Raw genomic sequence first — 26,960 nt, forward strand, 5'->3', positions numbered from 1 at the left:
CTTATAAAATAGTACTTAATTTCGAATGGTCTCGTTACTTGGAAAACTCATTTCGTAATATGAAAGAGAGTTGCACTGATTTTTCTCTTCCATTCAACAGACGTTTATAATTATAGAAATTACGTCATTTGAAATTTACGCAGAATGTTATTATTGGTAGTGAACTGATACCAGTTCAGTTGGTATGCTAGGCTACAGAGGAGACATCAGGAGATTTTTAACGACACTAAAATGAATATTTTCCGTAATTCACGTGCACTCCTTTACAAGGTTCAACTGTACAAAACAGGTAATGCGGCATTTTTTTTGTTAGCTATTGAGAGCATTTCGCTTGACATAGTGTTCATGCCTATGTCATAACTAGCATTATTCTATCATAGGCTACTACTACTAGTAGTAGCCTAAGGCCTAACTTTGACTTGATTTTATGCTTAGCCAGGCTTTATTGTGTTGTTAATTAGCTGCTACATTCAGCCTCAACAAAACACCGTTTCAGTGTGACTCCTGACTGCCAGTCTGAAGTGTATTGTAACACCAGTATTGTACATAGCAAGATGTGTTTTAGAATACGATTAGTCTAGGCTACTTGCAAAATCTATCCCGTATACTAGGCCTAAAAAGTGTGCAGCAAATTCAGTTGATTCAGTAAGTTGACAACAGCCTCACTGACTGGAATATCAAGAACATTCTTATTTTTTCTTCTCATTACATTGCAATTCTGTCAGGGGGAATTCTACAAATGCATGAACATGTACAATAGTTTATTCTCATGTATTACTTAGCATACTATATCTAAACAAAAATGATGCAACTCTGTCTGAAAAAGAAATGCTGCAAAGGTAAGTTTATGTTGTCATCGTTTTGCTGGAAAACGATACACCACGTTGTTCTCCATTTTTTTCTTTGTTTCTTATTTTCAGTCACATGCAACAATCACTTATACCAGAATTCTACGGTAATTGTTTTATGTTGTTTAATTTGATTTGATTTTTAAGAGAAGATTGATATACAGCATGCAATTATGTGTAACAAGTTACCTGCTGTACTTAATTAAGCCATCGATTAACTTATTTCAGATACCAGAACATTTCCAAAAATAATAGTAGACTTACAATAAGAAAGTTGTTGAATTCTAAGATAAATTTAATTCCACCTGGGAATATTGGGAGGGTGGATTAGTTTATTGTCATTCTTTTTTAATGTTGTAGGTTTGCTGTAAAATGAAATTCTCCTTTCAAGCTGGTTCCTTGATATCCCAACCAAGACACCACCCCAATTCCAACACCACCTTAACCTTGTCAACCCCTTTGTGGAAACTCATGTATTGTGTCCTCCAGCACACCTTCTCTTTTATGTGGCAGTTATTTTGTGCTCATAATGTTAATGGAACTATTGTTGTCTTGGCTTAAACATGAAACATGTGTTATTCCATTTATGAATTTCTTTTGATTCATGCAACAAAGAGTTACCTGCAGATAATTTCCTCCATTTCCTCTTCCTCAAGTTGATGGCCATAATTTCTTCTTTGCACTTTGATAATTCTCCTCTTTACCTTTTTCAGAATGTAAGATGCATATGTCTTAGTAGAGGTTTGTTGAGCTCAGAGGAGAAAGCTGATAAAACAGATAGAAGTCAACAAGTCCCCACTGCTCCACATTTCAGAACATCAGAGACGAGGAAAAGCAAGTAAGAAGATATTGGTAATATGTGACCTGGCTTAGTCAATATAAATAATACATATAAATATTAAGGAAATTAGCAAAATACTGATAGCAAAGGCGGATCTTGGATAGTGTAAATGTTAAATGATGATAAAGAAACCATTTGACTTAAATTGACTTGAACATGCAGATCTAATTTTCAAGTTTTAAATACATAAGCAACATTAACCAATACCATTGTATATATGTGTATTTAAATACCTCAAGCGGTCCACTTGAATCAAATGTCAGACGTAAACCATTGTTTTAACAGTGGAAGGTTTTAACACCTTCTTTTGCAATCTTCTTGTAAGGTCTGAGACAGACATTATTCTCAATAATATTTTCAAATGATCAGACTAATGAGAGCTGCTAACCAGGTATGGACTGTTTTGCACAGACCATGAAGCCTAATAATCTTTGCAGTAAAATTAAATGAATCTCATAAGAGAAGTATCCTGTAATTAATCACCAGTATTATATAGTTCATTCTTGAGGTGATAGAGGAATGTTCAGATTTTATATTATTTCTCTACCTCTTTGCTTTTCACTTGATTATTATACCGTTTTATGTTTTTTTTACAGACAGGAAGGGAATTTTGATAGACAGGATGCCTCCAACGGAAGTTACTCTAAATATTCTCCATATACTTTGCCTCATCCGATATGGTAAGATTTCAATCCATTTCATGGAATAATTTATCCAGTATCACATAACAAAATATTTTAATACCAAATGAACAAATTGCTATCAAGTGCACAGATATATATAATATTATTATTATTATTTATTGAATTTCATATAGCGCAACCCCAACAAAGTTTTCGGTTGCGCTTTACAACAAAATACAAAGAAAGAATAAACCATTCATAAGAAAATAAGATATCAAATGGCGTAGAAAAATATACTAGATGAATGTACACAAATATACAATTGTTATGAAAATCAAATAGAAAATAGAAAATGCAAAATGTTATATAAAATCTAAAAGAAAATTCAAAAATAAATATAATGAATACAAACATGAAAATTTGAAAAATTAAGTATATAAGTGATTAGCCAGGAAATAAATATGTTTTGAGTTTTCTTTTAAAAATTGCAAGATTCTCAAATTGTTTGACATGGTTAGGTAATTTGTTCCATATATATAGTTATATATGTAGTTATATATATATATATATATATATATCTATAACAAAGATTCAATTGTTCACTTCCTGCTGCAAGAGTGCTAAATACGTAGATGTAGAGCAAATAATATAATATAGTATACCTATACTGTAATTTACAGCATGTTGTAACTTGAGTTTCACGCCTCACAGCGATCATGGTATATATCTAACATGACCTTGTTTACAGTGTAGTCGGAGATTGCATGCAACTTCCATTCAGTATATTTATTTATGACAGCTCTTATCAAACTTATCAGTTTTCTTTCTCTATCATGTGTAAATAACAAAACATGATGTGTAATTTTTGATTCAGTATCTTATCAGATTGCTGTGGGTACTGCTAGCAAGTCCTATCTATTCATTACAAAATATCCTCCAGTGCAATGAATGTTAGAATTGCTGTGTTTGCACTCTTTTTACTCAATTAATCCATTTTGTAATTCATTTTGGAGTTGGTTGGTTCTACCGTAGCTGTGCATCGTAAATTCCTTTTGCTATGATTAGGGATTTATTTTACTACTGTTGATGAGTACTTTTATCCACTTTTTAGCAACATGTCAAACTCAAAATATTTGGCGTATGTCGGATGAATCTTTTTATCTGTTGATTCACTTTTCAGGTCGGAACAGGAGATGAACAACATTGAGATAACACATGAACCTCCCAAGGGGCTTGCTGATTGGGTAAGCAATAAATTCTTTGCTTGCCAAAAGTAGCCATAAAGATACTTACTCATATTTAATGTATGAATTTGGAAACTAAATTTAAGCTTAAAAGCTTTTTGGAAAACAAGAAAAAGTGTCTACATTATTTTGTACTTTAGAAAGTGTGCAGCATGGCTACTATTTACAACTAGTTTTTACTCAAAACTGCTGTTTACTTTATTTGGTCTCATATGTAGCTGTGGAAGTAGATTAATATCTTTATATATTAAAAAAGAATTTGACTCAAGTGGCTCAAAATCTGAAATTAAGTTAGAAACTGACAATCGAGTGAAATTTGAATATCAGGGGACTACTTTCATTTGTTGATTATTCCACATCGTCTATATACAGGTAGCCTACTTTGGTGTGAAGACCCTGAGATTAGGCTTTGATGTATTTTCTGGTTTCGTTATCGGTGAGAGAAATGAGAAAAAATGGCTCAAGTAAGTTTTATGTTTCTTCATTATTGACAATAAATGTTTGAATGAGGAGGAGAAAAGTATGCTTGTATGTCATTCACAGAATTTCACCTTAAAATTGGTTTAAACATCTCTAAAGCATTAGACATCAGCGGCATTGTTTCGGCTCCAGAAATATGTCATTGTAAGAAGATCAGATCATCATCAAACCATGCTCACACAATCTAACATGGATAGGGTCTCAAATAAGCTATGGTAAGGCTTCCTTGGGTCTCTTAACTAAACCAAACCATACTCAACAACACAGAAGATTTAGCATAGTGTAATATTGTGACGAGCCCGGCTCCTCCGATAGTAAAACTATATCGGGACTCGCGATAGAAAGGTACTGGGATATCTTGATGCCGTATTTATGCTTCTTCAGGAGATGTCAGAACGGGCGAAAACAATGAGTTCACAGAAAAACAATTTGACAAGATCGGATTTGATTAATGATTCGGTATAATTTCTTCTCTGTCGATTCTCTTTACAAATAAAACTAAATTACAATGATTTGACTTGACTTGACCGAGTGATAAATTTGCTGACCAGGTAATAAAACTTTCGGCCTCCTTTTTCTTTTATACCCTTACGTCTATAAAATCCCTCTGCGCATAATCAGTAGGCAGCCAATAACCTGACCATCCTGTATTAACCTAACGATATAAAAATAAGTGCACTGGCACTGATCTGCCCTGATTGGTTGGGAGTTTGGAAGTCCATCCCCTTTTCTATGGAAACTTCCATACCACGTGAGAGAACCTTCTCGAATGTTCCACAGACATAATGGAATCTATTTTGGGAAAAGGCCCTGTACCAAGATTCAATAAGATAGTTAAAAAACTTCTTGTGGGAAAACTGAATCCATGACCTAGATAAATACATAAGAGGCCCGTAAGGTGTCTCGATGGAGTGTTTCGGTAACATCAAAGAGATGGTATCACTATTTCATAACATCCCCCTCAATCTTTTAAAATTTTTGGATACTCCAAAATTTTAACATCATACTGCTTTAACTTATCATTATCTCAAGAAAGTAGAGTACTGTAAGCACATTCACTAATAATCATTGACTTCAATAAATGGTCTGCATATATCTCAAGGTTAACATCTTGGTTACGAATTATTAAAAAATGATCATATGGTATATACACATTGACACTATCTCCATGAAATTTTTGTGTACCTCTTCAATATTGATGACATCATATGATGTAATCTTAAAAAAAAAAATATCATTAAGATATCTTAAAGTTACATGACACAGCAAAATATGCAGTATCTCTAACAAAATACATTTATGCATTTCATACATCAATAATACATTTATATCAAAAGTGAAATCATGCCGTGGATTGGGGAGAGATCAGAGAATGCTTGACTTAGTTATCTTTTTAACTGAACAGAACACCTTAGCGTTCCATAAAACAAATTCGTACATTAAAAAAAGAACCTTAAAATATTACAAACTCATTTACAAAGTACCTCCTCTTTAATGAAGTCATAGTTTCAAAACTGCTTTGAAACCGTGTGAATCATATACATCCACTTCAAGAAAATCAAGAAAATGTGACTCGATAGCATGGTGACCCTAGGTATGCACTCCGAAATGATCTAGTAAAGTACCAAAGTACTAGATATTCGATACCATAAAAGAGACCCCACAGACTATGACATCAACAAATCTTTCTTCAAATTTACATAATACTTAACATCTTGTTCTTTTAAACTTCTTGCTTCATCATTGAAGAAATTTACTTTTCAATGAATATTTGAGGAAAAGAAAATATATACATAAGTTCCTCAAAAGATCTATACTTTCATTTGCTTCGATAACTGTTGCTGTAAGCAAAAGTTGCATATCACCAATGCTGTCTCTGAATAGCCTTCAACATAACATAAATGATGCAATGTAAATATCCTTAAAATATTTCTCAATATATGAAAACCCATGTTGCTAATATTCCGGATATGTTCTAATTGCCGGGTAAACGTTTGAACGAATTCATAAGGAGAAATAAGGTATACTCATTACACATTTGATATAAAAGATGAAACTAGGTCACTTGGTGGTGGTTTCAACAATAAAGCTTATATTGTTACACCATACAGTACAATGACTTCCACTTAATAGGTATGCAGGTAATTGCCATGACGCATTCCGTTCATACAATCGTGGGTAAAACACCTGTTCATCAGAACTTAAAGCAATATGCAGTTATACTGTACATACTAACCATATAATGTTTGCAACATTCTGCCTGGATTGCCTGTAATGTTCAATCCCTTTTCATGGAGAAAATTCATTATTTCCCCTGTGTTGGAATATTTTCCTACATTCCACCAAAAATCATGACTCTTAAAGCCTGATGGAAAACTTGGTGTCTGATAGGTGACCAGAACCTGTAATTCACCCAATTTGTATCTAGCACGTTGGACTTTCATGTCTCCTTGTGGAGCATTTGCAAAAACTTTCTTTTGCCTTAATATGCTATCTTTCATGGAAGGATATGGAAGTGCTAATCCTTCATTATGTGCTCTATTCTCTATAAAGGATGCAACATTCATTGGCTTAGTGGTCATAAGACACATGATGTGATCTGAAGTTACCCCTGGCAAAATGTTACCAAACTCATCATGAAACTCAATATGTGCATCTTGCATGACATTGACATTTTCTGCATTAGAAGTGTTACTACTCAAAACATTTCTCATTCGAGCAACCTTTTCACTTGATGAACCCTTTGTTTTCAAGACATTTCGCAATTTCTGAATGTTGGTGATATTCTTAGTTTCAGAGGATGCTCTTACAAAACATGGTTTAAGCCTGTTATAATTGAATACATCACTAAGAATTTCTCCTTTGAGAGTGGCCAACAAATAATGAGTCCTATCTAAAACTTGATGGATCACTAATGGTCCACACCATTCTGCAGCAATTTTGCGAGAGTTCGCAGTCAAGGAAGAAGACGTTGGCTTATATAGATACACCAATTGACCCGTTGAATAAATTGCACCCTTGTCCAGTTTTGCACTTATCTTAACATTTTGAGCATCTTGTTGCTTCTTTTGTAAGACTAACATTACCCTTGACAAATGATCAAATCGTTTCTTTAACAATGCAGCATATTCTCCATGAGATTGTGATAATCCTGCCATTGGATTGAACGATAAATTTGTAAGATTTGGCGGCTTACGTCCAAATGCAAGTTCAAATGGGCTATAGTTACCCAACTGAGGAGAGGAAAATGTGTTATATGCATAGGCTGATGTTGGGACAAATCGTACCCAATCCGTACCAAACTGATTTAAGTTCACTTTGAGGAAATTTGAAAGAGTCTGAATGTGTCTTTCAACCTGTAAGCTTCCATGATTGCTTACACTGATGAACTTTTGTTCAATGCCTAAAGCTTTACTTAAGAGCTCCACTAATTTTCCTGTAAGAGAAGCTGCCGCATCACTTATAATACAAGACGGTGGACCAAAGGTTGTAACTACCCTCTGCAATAATGCTTCACATATCGTTTCAGCATCAAGAGTCTTAAGAGAAACACATACAACAAATCTAGTGATCTCATCACAAACAACCATCAAATGTTTAAATCCTGTAGCCGTTGTGGGCATAGTCTTGAAATCCAGACTAAGTCTGTCAAAAGGACGATAAGAATCAGGAATGCGAGCATGATATTGTCTCAATTTGTCCGGTTTCTTACGGAATTCTTGACAACGGAGACATGCCTGAATATAATTACTGATGCGTTGAAACATATTGCGCAGATAGAAATGCTGTCTAATGGTCAAATATGTACGCATTACACCCTGATGATTACTTAACAAGTCATCATGATATCGAGATATTATTTGTTCTACCATAGTTTCAGGTACGACTAACTGAAGAGTCATCTTAGCATCATTAGTCTCATGCAAAAATATCCTGAATAACAAACTATTACATAACAAATAATCCTCTGCTTGAGAACGAACAGTTCTAGCATGCTTAACATTACTTGGAATAATGTCATGTGCAAGAAAATCATAAATTGGTTTGTAGAAAGGACAAGTTTGTTGTTGAATTTGCAACTCCTTTACATCAAATGGCAGATCATAGTTTTTGATCAGCTTTCCTTGAATTGCCTTCATGACTTTATTCAATTCCTTTTGTTTTGGAATGTGCCCTGTAACCAAATGATCAATGTTTGTTATGACTGGCTTTGGCTGAGCAAATAATTCTGGAGGTGGTTCTCTGATTACCTCTTGCACTCTATGTCTATTCTGATCCACTAATCTTGGCTCTGTAGGTTGAGAAACACTTGTAAAATTTGGCACAACTAATACATCAGGACTAAATGTATGTCTATTTTCAATCGGCATAGTAATAGTAGGCCTTTGAATATTTGTTTCTCTCTTGTCAGTAGAAATTACTGGTGTAGTCATCTTTTGTGACTCAGGTTGTGGTCTCTGTGTAACATGATCACTAGAATGTGTTGCCTTAGGAATGGATGTCCTTTTAACTCTATTTGTTGATACTTTGGCTGGGGAATCCTGCTTGGACTCCTTTGTGACTTTATTCGGAAATAAATCTGGAACTTTGACTCCCATTGACCTTGCCTTTGACCTTGTCATGATTGGATTAAATGTCTCCTTAGGTGGAGTTGAAATATCCTCATAAGAACTGACCTCTTGAGCAACCTGATCTATTTCAGAGTGGAATTCCTGTGGTGCTCTAGACAAATAATCTGCCAAAACCAATTCCGAGCCTTTTTTGTAACCAACCTGAAATGTATATTCTGACAATTTGAACAGAAGTTTACGTAAGCGTGAAGTTGCTGGTTCTTGTTTTGACTTAAACAATTCAACAATGGCTGAGTGATCAACATATGCCTCAAATTCTACATTTTGCAATAAATGTTTGAATGCTGTCACATTAATAAATAGACCCATCATTTCTAATTCAGTTACACTATACCTCTGACATGCTGGTGGTAATATCTTAGAGTAATATGCAATAATATTCTCTTTACCATTAACTCTTTGTGTCAGGTATGATCCTGTTGCTACTCGTGATGTGTCGCTATATAATACAAAACGACCATATTTCTGTGGCATATGCAGTATAGGTGGATTACACAACAACTCTTTAATATTTTGAAATGCACACTGATGTTCTTCTGTCCATTTAAATACCTTTCTCTTACGACTCAAATGATGTAATGGTCTCAATAGTGCTTGAATATTTGGGAAAAATGAAGCCACATAATTAACTGCACCTACAAATCGTCTTACTGACTTAACATTGTGTGGTTTCGGTGTGTTCCTAATCGCTGCACATCTATCATGTAAAGGTTGGATACAAGCCTCACCTTCTGGGGTTATTGAGAGCAAATGTCCCATATATCGGACTGAATTTTGGAAAATGCTACACTTTTTCGGAGAGATTTTCAATCCGTTGTCCATTAAAACCTTAAAAATTGCCTGTAGGTGTTGTTTGTGAGATCGTTTGTCTGCACTGTACACAATAATATCGTCATGATGAGCAATACAGAACTTATTTGAATTTGGGATCGTTGCCAAAATATCATTAATTTTCGACTGAAAGATCGCTGGAGATAAATTCAATCCCTGTGGTAAACGTTTATAATAATAATGCTTTCCTCCATGAAATGAAGCAATACCTGTATATTGTTGTGCATGAACACTAAGTGGCAGACAGAAGAATGCAGACTTTAAATCAAGAACACCCAAAATTTTGGCTCCAGAGTACCCTATGGTACGGATAGTCTCATTCAGTAATGGAAATGGGTGATTGAAACGTTTTATTCTACTGTTCAAGTAGCGAAAATCTGTGACAACCCTTTTGTCTTTTGTTCCCTTCTTTGGAATGAGGAAAACCGGTGAAGTATAAGACTGATGTCCTACCGCTAAGATTCCTAATCGCACTAATTTGTCAAGCTCACTGGCGACAATGACTTTGTCCTCATCTGAAAGTCTATAGGGACGTATGTAAAATGGCTCGTCATTAGTAAGAGTAATATCAGCTTCATAATTTGGACAGTGTGATAATTCACCATAAAGAGAAAATGCATCTCTATGTGAGTCTAGAAATTCATATATGCTCTCTGTTTCTGAAGCATTCAGAATACTTTGTTCCAAAATAATGTTATCTCTCATGATTTCCTGTTCCGATTTGGAAACCAGGGGATCATCGGCTGTCAAATGTGGATATCGATGTAAATTATATCGTGTAATTTCATCACGATTCTCTTTAGAGTTTGAATTGGTTCGAAAAAGAGACGGTTTTTCGATGTCTCTCATGACATTTAGAAAATCTAGAGAATCAGTAGGTATGTCTTCTGTGACCGTAATGATATCTGCTAAATCTAAATGAGCCACTGTTCGAGAAGGATGCAGACAAAATTTCTGGTTACCCATGTTCCTTAGTAGAATCTTTGTTCTACCTTTATGCATTTTCACTAACATTCGTGAAGGACACATACGAGAAATTAGAGGAAACGGTCTAATAACCATATCTGCATTTCGTGCATAAAGTGGAAGACGTCCCTGTACAGTAATGTATCTTTGCTGACCTGGGTAAATAACAAATCTCTGCACTGGCCTAAGGAAAACTTTGGCTTGTTTAATTCTAAAACAGTTTGTGGTAAAGTCCAAAGATCCATTCAATTCCTTCAGAGTTGGACTACCTAATATTAAGTCAATACCTGTCAGGTTTGCAGCAATTAAAGCAGAAAGCTGAAATTCATGACCCTGAATTTTGACCTGAAATGTTATCGTGCTATACACATGAATAAACTGACCATTACCCAACTTTAAGTTTACTACATCTACTGAGACTGGTTGTATAGAGGATAAATACTTTGAATTTTGCACTGTAGAAGAAGAAATGATAGAGCGTGTCGCTCCACTATCAAACAACAGTGAAATTCCTTTACCATCATGTAAAGTACCTCTTACAAAATTACGTGTGTCCAGTTGAATATCCACACTACGGTCGTTCCCTGTATATCTAGAACTAGGAATATTACTATTCTTCCAAATATTATTTGCTTTACGTTTCGATCTTCCTTTACTTGGTACTTTGTCTGGAGTCACTGTATGATGAGTGCAATCATACGTGCTCCCTAATGAAAATTCTGTGTTGGTACTCTGTTTACATTAGCCTCCATTTCATGGCTTAGGCGAATTTGGCAATATTGTGCAAAATGACCTCGATTTTGGCAGTAATGACATGTGACTGAAGGATTAAAATACGGTAACCTTCTCCTGTTATTATTCTGACCTGTCCTAGGACCACGAGAATCACGAGAACTATATCTTTGCCTCATATCTTTTGGATTGTCTTGCGATTCTGACCTACGTGACTGATCAAACTTGTTCTCTAATTCCTGAATTTTGGTACACAACTCGTGTATCTCAGAAGATGCAGAAATAGTAGGAGTCTGAACAGAAGACGCTTTTTCGTGCATTGCCATAAATAGTTCGGAAGAAGCTGGGGGTTGACTTTGGATTTGTAAGTCAAAATAACATTGCACTTTCATGACCAAATCTGCAATTGTTGCTTTTGGTGATGCAGACATTAACACTGCTGAGCGACATTGCAAAGGCAGGGTCGAGATCAATTTATCTCTAATTTGGTCCTCGCCATAACTTAATTGTGCTGCAGCTTTGGAAATTTTGGCCAAATGAGCTTGAGCTGTATCACCTGGCGTATAGCTTAATGCGTGAAATGCCTGTGATTTTGCATAGGAAGAAGTTCCTGGACTGAAACGAGCAAGGAATTGCTTGCGCAGATCAGCAATAGTTGAAAAAATTTTGTTTTCAATCCAGAGTCTGGCTTGGCCTTTAAGTGTTCGCTTAAATATGCGACATATTTCATTAAATTCTTCCGCTACAGCCTCACGGGTGGTTCGGGACGGCAATTTATGCACCTCTAAATAATCTTCAAATCCCAAATAATGAGCTTCGGCTAAATCTGCATCAATTACATCGCCCTGAAATTGTGATGGCAAAAAATCAGTGGGCCTATGTTTCTGCATAACATTAACAGAGGTAGAAGTTTCCTGTTCACTGACGGACATTATGCTGAATACAATTAGGCTAGTTACGAGTATACAACATGAGCCTAGACTTAATTGAACACACTATCGACCGCAATTAAATACAAATAACAAATATTCAATACATGGACACGATTAAAATAACTTATCGTTACACTCTGATCTCAAATAGGGGTTGGGATACAAATTGGCATGATTTCACTCACCCTTAAGTTTAACTAAGAACTGGTACTGGCACTGAAAACGATGATGGAAGTCCCTCGGTTAGCAGTAGTAGTAGCGGCAGGTAGTAGCAGTAGCAGGTGGGTAGTAGCAGGTAGGCCTACATCTCGTAAGAACTTCAGATTCGTTCGCCGTTAACATCGGGTAGAGTCTAGGCTTAGATCGCGAAAATCTTCAGTTCTGATGTTTGGAGCTGTAGTATTCTACGTACTAGTTGCGCGAATGTTCAAACGCGAACTGCATGCTGGGTTGATTAACGTTAGTGTACAGATCAGTGGTTCCGGCATCCGGTGTACAGACTTAGGCTAGTATAGGCGGACTTCCCTCGTAGAGTGTGTATGTAAGGCTAGGTCGTGAACATACGTTGTGTTCCTCGTTAGGTCTTCGGGCCAAAAAAAAATCACCTGTTCGTTATTGAACGTAACGAACGAAATTTGTGAAAAGTTCCGCTACCGTTTTGTTCCTGAAGAAAGCAACCGATCTCCACCATGTAATATTGTGACGAGCCCGGCTCCTCCGATAGTAAAACTATATCGGGACTCGCGATAGAAAGGTACTGGGATATCTTGATGCCGTATTTATGCTTCTTCAGGAGATGTCAGAACGGGCGAAAACAATGAGTTCACAGAAAAACAATTTGACAAGATCGGATTTGATTAATGATTCGGTATAATTTCTTCTCTGTCGATTCTCTTTACAAATAAAACTAAATTACAATGATTTGACTTGACTTGACCGAGTGATAAATTTGCTGACCAGGTAATAAAACTTTCGGCCTCCTTTTTCTTTTATACCCTTACGTCTATAAAATCCCTCTGCGCATAATCAGTAGGCAGCCAATAACCTGACCATCCTGTATTAACCTAACGATATAAAAATAAGTGCACTGGCACTGATCTGCCCTGATTGGTTGGGAGTTTGGAAGTCCATCCCCTTTTCTATGGAAACTTCCATACCACGTGAGAGAACCTTCTCGAATGTTCCACAGACATAATGGAATCTATTTTGGGAAAAGGCCCTGTACCAAGATTCAATAAGATAGTTAAAAAACTTCTTGTGGGAAAACTGAATCCATGACCTAGATAAATACATAAGAGGCCCGTAAGGTGTCTCGATGGAGTGTTTCGGTAACATCAAAGAGATGGTATCACTATTTCATAACAATAGACCACTGGGATTGAAGTCACATTGTATCAGAAGTGACCAGAGTAATAAAATCTTTCACGATGTAGAATCCTGTAATTACAGTTTAAAGTATAGATTACTACTCAGATTTAGTGTAGAAATAACTATTACAAATGTCAGTTTTTTTTTCCTCAAATTTTTGGAAGAGAATGTCGATATACATTTTGATTTTGTTATAAATGTCTTTCTGTTCAGTCGGGTGATATTTTTGGAGACGGTCGCAGGTGTTCCTGGCATGGTGGCAGCAATGACCAGACACCTTCATTCCCTTCGAAGGTTAAAGAGAGATCATGGATGGATACATACTCTCCTTGGTGAGTACTTGATGTTTGTTGATGAATGCGTTCTCTGAATAGTAGAAAATAGTACTCATTGAGTGTCAGTCGTAACAGTGGCCATCGCAATTGTCAGATGACTGAAGCCCCCGGGAGGTGGGGTGTAGGGAGGGTGCGACACTGACATAATTATCAGACAAAGGTCTGATTCTTCTTAAAATCTGGATCCATCATCATATTGATTAGATATGATGTTCTTCACAAATTGGAGTATTTTCCTCACAAAGGGTATGATTTTCACCACAAACCTCAAGATGTCCCTGACAATGTTTGATTTGACCCAATCTCACATCCTATTTTCCTCTTCCTGAGTATATTTTGTAAACTACTGGGAAAAGGGTTTCCAGATGGTTTTCCAATTCATATTGTGACCACCCAACAAGTTTTGTGAGCAGTATACCCAATTCAGATATCATGCTCTTTTCATTTCTTACACTTTCTAAGGTGAACAAAGACCTAAAATTTCATAAAAACAGAAAGAGGAAATATTTCATTTCATAACAGACTTGTAGTACTCGCACCCAAGTTCGTGCTGGTGTTACATTATTTTTGTACTGGTTCTCGGTATTTTGTACTCATATTGGTACTCATAGTGGGGACTCTGTACTCGCGCTACGAGTCTGATGTATACTGATATATTTATGGTTGATAATAAATGATATATAATGATGGAGTTGTGCGTAAAGTATGCCTAGAATTGACTAAAAACGTCCACAAGTTAATGTTCTCATGTTTTCTTTTTGACCTTTAGAGGAGGCTGAGAATGAACGTATGCATCTCATCAGTGCTCTTATGATCAAGAAGCCAAGCTGGTTTTTCAGGGCTTGCGTCCTCATTTCACAAGGTAGGTAGGTTGGTGCAAAAAGGAATATCAATGTAGTGTAAATCTAGCAATCCAAACAAAACAGTCAGTTACTTTGACTTCGTCCAGTAATTGCAAAAGATTTACAGTTAAGTCTGAAAAATTCAAGTAATTCTGAAATTTCTTTCTTGGTATGTAAAGTGTTCAATATAACAAAAAATTGATCAGTTATTGGTTTCACTGCAACCAGTATACCCTTGTATAGTATCATCTTAGTATTATAGTGCATTTGATCTCACGTTTGCCTATGTATTCCTTTGTTTTGGTTTTGACAGGGCTGTTTGTCAATATCTTTTTCATCGGATACCTTGTGAGTCCTCGCATGTGTCACAAATTTGTCGGTTATTTAGAAGAAGAAGCTGTGAAAACGTACACCAAGTTGCTACAGGTTTGAAAGCTTATAGTCTTTCCGCTTATCTTTTTAATCTTGTTTTCCAAAAGCAGGAAATGTTGCTTCTTGGAAGTTTTCTTTTATCAATAGATAGAAATGCACCCATTACATGCCTTGTTGTAAAATATATATATATATTTTTTATAAATGGGAATAACATAGATCTACAAATAATATTTTGATCTGGCAACAAGCTTGTGTATGACAACATTAGGACAGATGAGCAAATTAATGGGTTTTTGTGTGTGTGCATGCGTGTGTGTTTTTGTGTAATGATTATCTGAAATGAGGATGTTTCTTAAGGAACACACTGTATTATTACAAGTCTGGACCTTGCAGCACACTTAATCCTAAGCCAACATTCAAGTGTTTACCTTCAGCCAGTATCAGGTTATTAAAGAGAACAAGAACTTATTTGAAAATATGTTAGCGATAAAATATGTCAAGAGTTAAAATACTAATATAGTTTCTTGATTTTTGTAACAAAAGTTTATACCATGTGTTGGCTTCAGAGAGTCTGAACTTTAGCTTCAAGATCTTTTTTGAACAAAGTAACGAAAAGCACCATTTTTTTGTTACATGTATCTGTTGCATTGTCCGTCACTGGCCTTTCAGTTCATCCTTTAACAGACATAAGACTGCATTATTCAAATAAAGAAAGTAATTTACTTCAAAGCAGTTACAGTTAGTACTTCAAGTTTGGCATATGCAAGTGTTTTCTAGTATTGATCTCAAGTGAAGACTTATTCTATTCATATCTATATGACATCATAGGAAAGCTTTTTTATCTGCCATAATAATCCAAATATGTTTCTGCTGTGCCTCAACATAGTTAAGTGAATTGTTTAATGGAACAGAGCTGTTGACTTACAGATTTAGTATTTGTATCTTTCACATTTGTTTGTTCTTTAGGATATTGACAGTGGTGTGTTGCCACAGTGGAAGACCATGCCTGCTCCAGATGTTGCTATTGGTTACTGGAAACTATCGGTAAGCTTCAATTTCAGATGATTTTTAGGGCAATTCCATATTTAGAGATATTTTCTTATTCACACTCTTAATTTCTCATGATGTCCCATACTTTAGATAGTGAAGAGGGAGGGTGTACCTATAGTATACTAACTTTAATAATTTAAAGGTTTTCACATTCTCAGTGGGTAATATTTAAGAAATAGTGACAAGTCATATTTGATACTTTGCGGACAGGACTCTTGAGTTTTTTTATGTTCTGGTTGAAAATAGTCACTATTGTTTATCTATTAACTTTGTACTTTTTTGAAATTCTATTTAAAAATGTAAATTGAGATATCTTAGACTGCAACTACACGGAATTTTCCCGTTACCATGTAAACAAGAATTTAACAACCATGAATGTCTGGTGGTGTGTACATCACATCTCAGGCTCGTTGCTAAGCTGAAATCAAGAGGGAGAAATTTCAGATTTTAAGGTTTTCCAAACTCCTGGTTGCTATGTTATGCATGAGGGACAAGTGTGTGCAGTCACTGGAACAGAGACCAATACATATTGAAAACTCTCAATCTCTAAATTAAGAATGTGATATGATATGATGCAGGGACAATAATACTAACTTTCAACAAGCATTTCTAACATACGATACACACATTGCTGCAACATACCAAATGAGTGTTTACTATTGTGTACAGTAGTTCATACTTCCATTCAGTTCTAAAGATTTGTCGCAAAGACACTTTTCACGGTGAAATGTAACATGTAATTCAAAACACTTCCAAATGTTTTTAGTTTCCTCATGATTGAAATGAATCTGGACGAATCATGTTAAAGGAACCCCATTAGAGATTTTAGGATCAACTAGTAAGTTTCCATTGTCAATTAAAAACCACTTACTTTTACACTACTTCTTGTACTTATTTTTTTTTTTTTTTTAAACTTTTCATCAACAGCCCGAAGCCACAATGAGAGATATGTTTAGGGCAATACGTGCCGATGAAGCTCATCACAGAGAAGTGAACCATAAATTGAGTAGTTTGAATCCTAATGAAGACAACCCATTTCCTCCTGGCGAGTGAAATGTTATTTAAAGACAAAAAACAGAAACAACTACTGAATTTTCTTAATATTGCCTAGGTGTGATGTTATTGGTGTCATATGCAATGGATGGTCAATTTTATGAGATGAAGAGTCTTTGTAGAACAATTGTGTATTTCATATTTTAATGTTGAAAGCAAGGTGTGTCTTACATAACCCAACAAAACATTTGCCAGGTCATTCAAAATCTGAAAGCTTGTTTGTAATTTCAAATAAGATCCATGAAGGTTTTGGTACAAGTCTTTTAGAAATTAAAAAGGCACATTCGATTGAATGTTGTTCAATATCAATTGTCAGTGTGTATGTGTACTGGTTGTCAGATTGTTCAAGGATAAATTTACATCTTTTAGACAAACTGCCCATTGAAGGATATAATTTTTCCTAACTAATTTTCTTTTAACTCATACCTAACGTCTTATAACTCAATAACTCAGAATAGAAAGATAAAGAAATGTAAATACTATATTTTATACATATGTTTTAATATGCCTTTTGTTTAAAAACAATGATTGTAGTGTCTTGGGTAGCAATCACCAGTAAAATAATTTAATCTTTTTTTAACTGGATCAAGTTGAATTTGAGATGTTACATAATTCAGAATATATTTGGTGCCTCCATAACACTGTCATAATTATATGCATGAGCATTAATCTTAATTATACCAATTAAAATTGGGACCAACAGAGAATCTCTCGTGGGAAAGATTCAAGAGTACAAATCGTGTGACCAATGAAGCAGGTTCAACAAGTGCCAGTTACGCTGCATACCAAAAATTTGCCAAAATTTATTTTTTATATAGAGAGGTAAGGCGACCGAAATGAGGGCCATCAAGTGTTGAACAAACCATTTGTTTTCTTAGATTGTTATAAATTCCTCTGCGGATATGGCAATTTATAGCAAGAATTTGAATTTAAGACCATATGGGTTTGATACTTTGCCATAAGAAGAACGCACGTGTGAGAGAAATATTTTGTTGTTATCCTGTTATTTACATCTTGTGAGTGAGATCGTAATAACCATACTGTCCTAATGCTACAATCATGTTTCATTTTGATTGGGTTGCTAATCGACAAAGAAACTTATGTATTTAGGCTATGTCAATATTAAATGTAGTTTAAAATTAATTTAGGTACATTTTCAAGAGGCTTCCGAAACTGGAAGAAATTTCACTCGGTTTCCAATGATAAACAGTCCTGGGAGGAAGTTGATGTCTAGTGAACATAGTTTGTTAGTCAAAGAAACTACCTCAAAACCAAATGCATGTTTCTGTTTCTTTTTATACTTTCCGTGTTACGTAGTATTTCCTGTTAAGCCTGTGTGACATAAATGGGACCATCAATCGTGTTTGTGTGTTGGGAAATACATTTACAGGCAATCATGATTATGCAACTGTCACATATATGGTGATGTTTACTACAGTACATGTGTTTATTTCTTAGTGTGGGTATAATAAAAACTGATATTTTTGAATGTCACATAAAAACTCAAGTCAATTTAGTTTGTCAACGGGCAATATATTTGTACTGCCAAAACTGAAATATCCTGATGAATAGGGATCTATGGTAACCCCACATAATGGAGATGACTTTATGGGCCTCATGCTTCTAATTGAAAAACTTTTAATCTTCATTGTGGTTTGTATCTTTCTTTAAGAAATATTATGACAAAAGAGTACTTTTGCATTTATAACATCTACCCATTTTAAGTGTTGTCAGTGTGTGGTATGCATGGTCTTGAAATCGAATAGGTTTTGTGGCGATATCATTTTATTTTCATGCAAAATGTGTCTAAATTGATAATGTGACTTCCTGTATATTTGATAATTTCTAATGATATCTGTAGCAACATTTTCAGTGTTTACTAAAACATAACTCACTAGAAATGATTGTATACATGGGAACGGTCTTCATATATATTTACAAAAATATTATCAGTGAATTTATTTATTTTTATTACTTTTTCTATATTTTGTAAAATCTCTGTATGATTTATCAGAATTACCAATGTTTAATGAATCAATCTTGTGAAATAACAAATTTACCAAATTAATTGCTAATATTAAATAGTACTTAATAAGCCATACACAGACATGGTGCAATACTCAAACTTCACAAATGAAATAGTACATAAAAATTGAATCCAAACTTTTTAATTGCTATGTGCATACAGCCTTGTCTTTGATATTATATTGAAAGTTGTCTAAGTAGGAAGTTGTTTAAATGACAAAACAAAATAAGCTTCTCACAATGCTTGTTCAACTTTTGTGACCTGTGAAATATAAATCATAAAGGATTTATGAATCTGAAATATAGCTTTCTTCCATTATCATCTTGTTTAGTAAACTGAGCCGTCTGGGAGGCAAGTATCAGTCAAAAATATTGAACATCTGAAATAGTGGTGCATATTAAGAAAATGGTAAAATGGAAGGAATGTACACACGAAAAGAAATATTCAGGATGTAGTAATGGGGGCACCCTCCTTGGATCCATCCTTAATTAAGACCATTATATGGTTTTGTGGTTACTGTAGGGAATTGGTTGTAAACAACCAGTGGTGTAAATTTTGATAGTGGTTTTGGGTTAGGTTATGACCTCTATGTGATTTTGTGATGAATCTTGTTGTAGGAGAGGGACTTGTCACTTGGTGTATAACTTTTGTCCATTTTGGGGGGCTTGCTAATATGTCTGCAGGCAATGCTGTTAACCTTCAAATCATATGTATTGTTTTTTTCCTTTCATCTTCCATTATTCTTACTTCTTTTCCTTTATTTGGTAGTAACATCTCACTCCTAGATCATTCAGCTCAAAGAGACCACAATTTGTTTTGTATTTTTACATGTCATTACTACAATCTTGCTGAATCTGCCAGTACACCTTATTTTACATAAACTATTCTTCAAGTTGGCTGACCATATATTTTCCTCATGGAGTAGATGTAGACAGTACTGTTAAATTATTCATATCAATATATATTAAATTGTTTCCATATCTTTATGGAGAAAGCTGTTTATTAGTAATTACTTTGATAGTTATGATGTAATTGTGTGAACTTTTCAATTATTACATTTTAGGGTAGTGCATTAATGTATATTAAATGATACATATTTGGTTTTGATGATAATCATAACCTTTGTAGGTGGATGAGTGTGTGTGATGCCTTGCTTGTAAACATGATATCTTAAGAAGGAAAGCTTGGACATATCTGATATTTAGTTTGTCATTGTGACACATCAAGTAAAAAGAGGCCTGATGTTTTTCGTGGAGATCAAATGTCATTAGTCACCCGGGGTCTAATTGTGGAAACCTTGTTTTATAATCTACTTCCTTACGTTATGCCTCATTAGTATAGGAGAGGCTGTTGGCAATTGGAAACTAGCTTAGAGGCATCCATAGATATGAATCAAGAAGTCTCGACCAAATCTCCATTGACGTAAGTTAACGACACAATTATGTGTGTCGTTAACTTACGTCACTGCATTCATGCCTGGTGTGTAATGCAACGTACTGTTTGTACATGCTTAATGTCTTGGAATGGGCAATATCATCTTTGCTTCCATTGTTGAATTTTTCCGTTGTATTTCGCAATCGTCAATGCCAAATAATGTAGTAATGTTGGGGAAATGACCAGGAGCCATTTACGAAAATTAACTGTCGCCTTGTTAGATGTTTTAGAGGCAAACCGGACCCAGAATCTTGGGCACCAGGGGGTAAAATTTGTCAGGCACCTGCTTAATGTACAGCTTGTAGGTGTACCACATTGAGTAGTAGCCTGTTGTCTTTGGTAGAGATCAATCTGTATGCTGAACGCAAGTAAAGTTTCCATCTCGGTCATCAGCTGCCAATGTGAATATTGTTTGTCGTATCTCAGTGCTTTTTGCTGTACTACAGAGATTGAAGTATGTTGTTCATCCTGGCTAGTGGGTCATATTCATATAAGATTATTCATGTAGCAGCATTGAAACCTCACTGCAGTTTTGCTGTCTGGTTTTTTAATAAATTTTCATCCATTGTATTTGCAGATGTGCAGTTCTTGGCAACTAGTGCTCCAATAAATTTTATAGTTATATGGGAAGCATTGTGTTGGATTGTTCTCTTGATTTTCAGTTAATGTTTAAATCAGTGCATATTTTTGTACTGACCTTAACATTTCTTACGCACAAATTTCCTTTTACTTTGGACACAAAAGCCAACACATAAACCTGGTCTGTAGTACCAGCATTTTGTGTGTGTTTGTGTATCTGAAAAGATCAAATTCTACACCAAATTCTGTTATTGTGGAATTAGTATTCAACAGTTAATATTAAACATAAGCCACTCTCAGCACCAGTTAGTTTCTAAGAGATAGACTAAAAGTCCAGTTTAACATCCAACGAAAGACCAGAGAGACAAAGATAATCATTGTAAGACATAAAATTTATGTAAAATCCATCAATTATTATCATATATAACAAAAGACTGGTTATACAGTCAAACCTTGCCTGGCCTGAAACAATACATTATGATCATTAAACCAATCTTCACCACCATCCACTCTACCCTACCCCCCCCCCCCCACCCTCTCCCATATCAATAACATGACCCTTCACCTATGGACATGCTTCACCACCTCATATATTATGAGGGTCAAAATGATTAAGACATGCATTTTAAAGACTACTTGAACCAATACATGAATGTTAAATGTTATATAGATCGATACATACATGATAAATATGTTACATAACATGTCTGAGTAATAGTGAGTGCTTAATCCCAAAAATGAATTATTGAGATACTGCAACATACCTTACCAGATTCTAAGCACCAGATAAAAACACAGGTTACGACTTCCCCCATATACATTCCATGTCTAGGGTTTCCTGACTTTCATCCTTTACAACTTTCAAATTTATATGTGGTACACCATTTCACCTTTTTCCCCAATAGGATCTGTGAAACACAGTGTCATAGCCCCATATTTTATTCTAATTTTCATGTGTTTTATTCCAACTAGGCAAATTTTAAACATGATCCACTATTATATATTCAGGTGTTTGTCATAGTATAACTTCTCGGACAACATTCATCTACATCAACAGAAACATTTCTAGCAAGTAAATATCACACCTATCGAGTCTGAAAGAGCCCATGGTTTGCCAATGGTTGAATGCCCAGATTTAGGCAATGGACATTTCCCACCAAAGCTATCATTACTCTGTGTATGAGGTTGTTGCTCCAAGAGTCACTGTTGTTGTTCAAGGTGAAAGGAAGAAGCTGTGACCCAGGGCGGACAACCAAACACACATTCAATTATGCATCACCACTGCACAGTTCCCTTTAGAAAACACACACATCATTCAAACATATGGACTTGATTAAAATATATGTACTTGACTATTTTTGTACCTTGCTTTTTGTTTCTTGTTTTGAGATCCTCTCATAGGTGGTTCTATAGTGAGTTGTCACATGTTCATTACTCACAGTATATGTCTGTTCATGTAATTTGCATAAATTGAGTATATACAAGAAACCAGCAAATTATTGACAGATTTGATCAAATTTCATCAAACTATATAATATGATAACTTCCACAGCACCTTTGGGAGATGTTTGCTTATTGCAGACAAATCGAACTGCATTTGGAGGTAACCTAGATCACACGTGTAAATGTGCTGGTCTTTATCGCACACCTCAAGTCGAGCGCGGTTGTCATCCTATCCTGTCATTCTCTCATCTGTGGGGTGCCGATGATTCCTTCCACCAGTTACGTTACCTTCTCGTCAGTAAACATGAACCATGCCGTATAAAAATCTGTCATTGAATACTGTTAGGGAAAGAAATGACCATATTAAATTGATAGCTATTAGTAGTCATGTAGTCTACAACAGGGGGGAATTGCATCTTGAAATTTTGGATATCCCAAAGAAACTGTTAATTTTACCAAATTTACCAAAAAATTAGATTGCAAGCATTCAAAATAAGACACCTATCTACATATCCTTTTCAATTGAAAGGTAATGAGCAAGTAACTAATGATTCCTATAGATTCTCATCCATATATTTCAGATAAGTATTGAACTTTTTCCACATTTGACTAATTCCTGCATTGAGATAAAACCTCACAAGACAAGCTAAAGAAATCATTAAAATGGGATTTTAGAGTGCAAAAATGGTGTCATTATTCTATCAAAATCAATTGAATAAGCAGTATTAAATACAGGGCTTATATTACGTATGGATAGCATGCTGATTCTTTTGACTGTCGATTTTCAGACAAATTTACCATATGGTGAAGTTCTTAATGTCATCTGGCAGAAAATTGCCAGTGCCAAATTTTTTTGTGGGGTGGGGGAAGGAGGTGGGGGGTGGGGGGGTTAGCTACTTGCAAACCGAAAAATCCACTGGCAATACTCCAATAAATACCTCAAATTTAGAGGCCTGTGTCTGTATTGCACAAACAAACCTGCAAGGCCAAGTACACAGGTATAGGCAAACTTTCATTATAGTCACCAAAAAATATGTGAAAAGAGTAAAATTGGTCACAGTTATTTGTCAAGAAAAGGATACGTCCAAAACAGGATGTATGTCTGAAAAGGAAACAGTTAAGGAAAAGAAAACAAATATGAAGTTGACATGAAGATAAAGATGAAAGTTCTATCAAACCAGTAATAACTTTGTTGATGTCAGCTGCATTATTATACCAATAATTGGTTTGCATTATTTGTTAACAAATCAAATAAATCTCTAAATGTAACAAACAATGGTACTGGGATGAAGTTCAATTAACTGCTGACGATATTACCTATATTAAAAATACCATTACAAATCATAAGTTGCATTAAATTACAAAGTTGGGGATGTATCCTAAAATGATTACTGTAGGCACAATTATATCACTGATGTGTGATGGTATACATCAACAGGACATTGGAGTAAGTAATGGAGTAAGGCAGTACATTAATACAATTCTTGCCCCCTCCCCCCTCAAGTCCACCCCTATATTGCCTTTCGTTGTCCATGGAAGGTACTCTTTCTACAGGATTTCTCCCACTGCATCTCCTCCCCTAAGAACATTACCTACGAAAAAATATGGAAACACAATTAATCTGTCTGCAGAAATGCAGTTAATTTAATTATCTTCAGATTTATTTTTCCAGTGTTTTCTATAACAAATTCGTTCTTATACTACTTTGCTGCTTCATGTAAAAGGATACAAATAAACCTCCAAACAGTCCCATGGTAAAGATTGGTCTGCAAGTTTTAAAATACTGATTCACATGTCTTCCTGCTTTGAAAAGCAGCATCGTCTGGAAAAAGAAATAAATGAACTTCATCAAAGTTGGGAAAGGGCTTATAACACAACACTTATTGTCATTAATCCACGGTTGGAGATTATGAATAACAACTCACCTGTACCAAACGTCCAGTAGCGACTCAAACTTGCATACTATCTATTTATGTCTAAAGGGTCAATTATGATACCACCACCTTGTAGCAAGCAAATAATTCATTCAAGACTTTTAAGCATAATCTGTCACTACAACAAGTTCTTTACAGCATCTTATGACACATGCCATTTGATACCTTCAAGTCTATTAACTATGATGACTGAACAGATTGGAAGGGACATAAAATGTTTTAAGAAATCCTGTAAGAAAGTTATTGTACAATATCCAGTTGGAATACTTGCATGTACATTCATACCTTTTTTGATATAATTGAGCTTTGTGAAGTTACAGTAAAACAACAATGTTCAATGTATTTCTTACGGACAAAAAGAACGCTGTCACAAAGTAAAATACAAATCCATAGAGACCAGTCAAACCAAGAATCCCAGCGGCTGCCCCGGACACAGCAGACATGAATGTCCGACTATAGCAAACAGACAGAAGAAAAAGAAATTTGTCATGAATCCTTCAGACCAATACAGTAATTCTGGGATATCTCCATGCAATTTCAGTAACATTATTGTTTTTTAGATATCAATGTTACAGTATTTGGTCCTGAAATGTCTTCATGATAAAGTATTGTGTACAAGTGGAATACAGTGAGATAAGTTGGCTTAGTATGCCCCCATCCCTCCCCCCCCCCCCACCCAAAAAACCCAAAAACAATGTCTCACATTGAACTTTATATGTGTCTAAGTATTGAAATGGTGCCAAGCCAACATAGACTCACAAATTCAAGAATTCACAGGATGATTGTTAGCGAGAACTAAAAATATTAATTTAATTGTTTTTCAGTTACCTAGAAATAATTTATGCTCAACAAGATATTCCATATATATGTTTCTTTTTTGTTTTGGCAACAATGTGAGTACCATTGTAGTGCTTTGAGTATGCACAACAATCCAATAAATATCTTACAGTTGCAACTAACCTGTAATTTATTATTGACATGTTTCCTCTCATGGCAAGGTCATTGAATATTACAGTCTCTGTAGAAAGAATCAAATACACATTCTTTCATTAACTAGTGAAAGTGTCAAGAACATCCATGAAAACGTATGAACAAAATATCCCAGAATTTAACTTATTACTAGGTGTCTTAATGATTGGTAACTTAGGCAAATATCGTTGATACTATGCATGCAACAACATTTATAAGTGTTTAATCAAGAATACTGTAAAACTTTTTTTTGCTACTCTGCATTTTTGTGAGTTTGACCAAAACAATAGCTAGAAGAAAGGTTATACAAAATCATACAACTCTATCTGCGGTAGAACTAGAAGCTGGTGGAATGGTTTATGAAAGCATTAGCCCCAAAACCATTTATTTTTATACAAAATCAAGATTATTTTAGTTATTTTATTCTATTTGTGGGAAAATTTACATTTTAAGGTTTAATTACTGTAGAAGTGTAATACATCAAGTTAATCATAAAAATGAGTTGCCAGGGTAGTTTTGGGGTTGTTTTTCAAACATTGACAATTTAATTTGTAAATTGTTATAGGCTTCTGATTGAACCCTAGCAGCTTCCAAAGTGAATCCTATTCAAGCTTACTCTTTTTAATCTTCAGGCTAAGCCTATTTTCCCTTTCTCTCTTAAAATTTTGCTTGAAATAGGGATTTCATCTTCACAAAGATGTTTGTATTTCTTCCCAACATCCAGCGATGTAGACCAAAATATGATTTTTTGTTATGAAGATCTTGTGGAATTTATACCACTCCTGAAGCCTAATGTTATTACTAGGCTGGCCTAAATGATTTCTTATCTTACTTAGCCCAATAAATGTGATCCAAGTTGACATTATCCATGAATATACTATCATAATCAGTATCAACTTTAGAATTAGCCCTACCATGTTTGACGTTGGTCAATTAACTGTTCTAGACGCTTTAGCCGCGTCAACATTGCCAACACTCTATAGACTTACAGTACAGTATAATTCGTTTTTACTGTGAATTTGTGATAGTCGAACAGACTTATAGCCTAGCCTAACTGTTAGTGTTAGGTCTTCACATAGGTACAACGTTAGGCAAAACAAAATGAAAAATACTATAATTTCATCACCTTTTATTTTGGAGGAAGAGGGAGCCAGTCTTCTATCTGAAGCCATTGTATCGACGCAAATGTTTAGTACTTAATACTTAAAGCCTTTTAACTCATATATTTCACAACCTGATGCCTTACGGGACTAGGCTAGTAATTTACTGTGATTATGCGATCTGGATTCTGTAGTCTAGCCTACAGTAGTTGGAAAAAGTGTACCTTTTGCATGTGCCTAGTACTCGCATATGTTGCGTGCATGCAGTTGTCATGTGGTGAATGTGCTACTTGCATTTTAGCGGAGGCAAAAGTACTTAAAGAG

The 26,960-nt window shown here is 35.1% G+C and overlaps 2 protein-coding genes across 2 annotated transcripts; one reads left to right on the forward strand and one right to left on the reverse strand.

The window, feature by feature from the left end:
* Positions 1–70: 70 nt before the first annotated feature.
* On the forward strand, positions 71–19,385 carry LOC139966564 (uncharacterized). The gene is made up of 11 exons (XM_071969728.1): positions 71–289; positions 921–955; positions 1,562–1,686; positions 2,286–2,369; positions 3,493–3,556; positions 3,929–4,020; positions 13,710–13,828; positions 14,601–14,693; positions 14,987–15,099; positions 16,015–16,092; positions 17,026–19,385. The coding sequence occupies exons 1-11, from the start codon at positions 232–234 to the stop codon at positions 17,149–17,151; spliced, it is 987 nt and encodes a 328-aa protein (XP_071825829.1). The 5' UTR covers positions 71–231; the 3' UTR covers positions 17,152–19,385.
* LOC139966565 (ER membrane protein complex subunit 6-like) lies at positions 17,306–26,873 on the reverse strand. Its single transcript, XM_071969730.1, has 6 exons — positions 26,663–26,873; positions 25,528–25,585; positions 24,918–25,020; positions 24,363–24,455; positions 23,716–23,735; positions 17,306–22,959 (listed from the first exon to the last, which is right to left on the reverse strand). Exons 1-6 carry the CDS (start codon positions 26,706–26,708, stop codon positions 22,929–22,931), a joined length of 351 nt encoding a protein of 116 aa, XP_071825831.1. The 5' UTR covers positions 26,709–26,873; the 3' UTR covers positions 17,306–22,928.
* Positions 26,874–26,960: the final 87 nt, after the last annotated feature.

Source organism: Apostichopus japonicus, chromosome 4 (genome assembly GCF_037975245.1).
Source record: "Apostichopus japonicus isolate 1M-3 chromosome 4, ASM3797524v1, whole genome shotgun sequence".
NCBI classification, from domain to species: Eukaryota; Metazoa; Echinodermata; class Holothuroidea; order Aspidochirotida; family Stichopodidae; genus Apostichopus; species Apostichopus japonicus.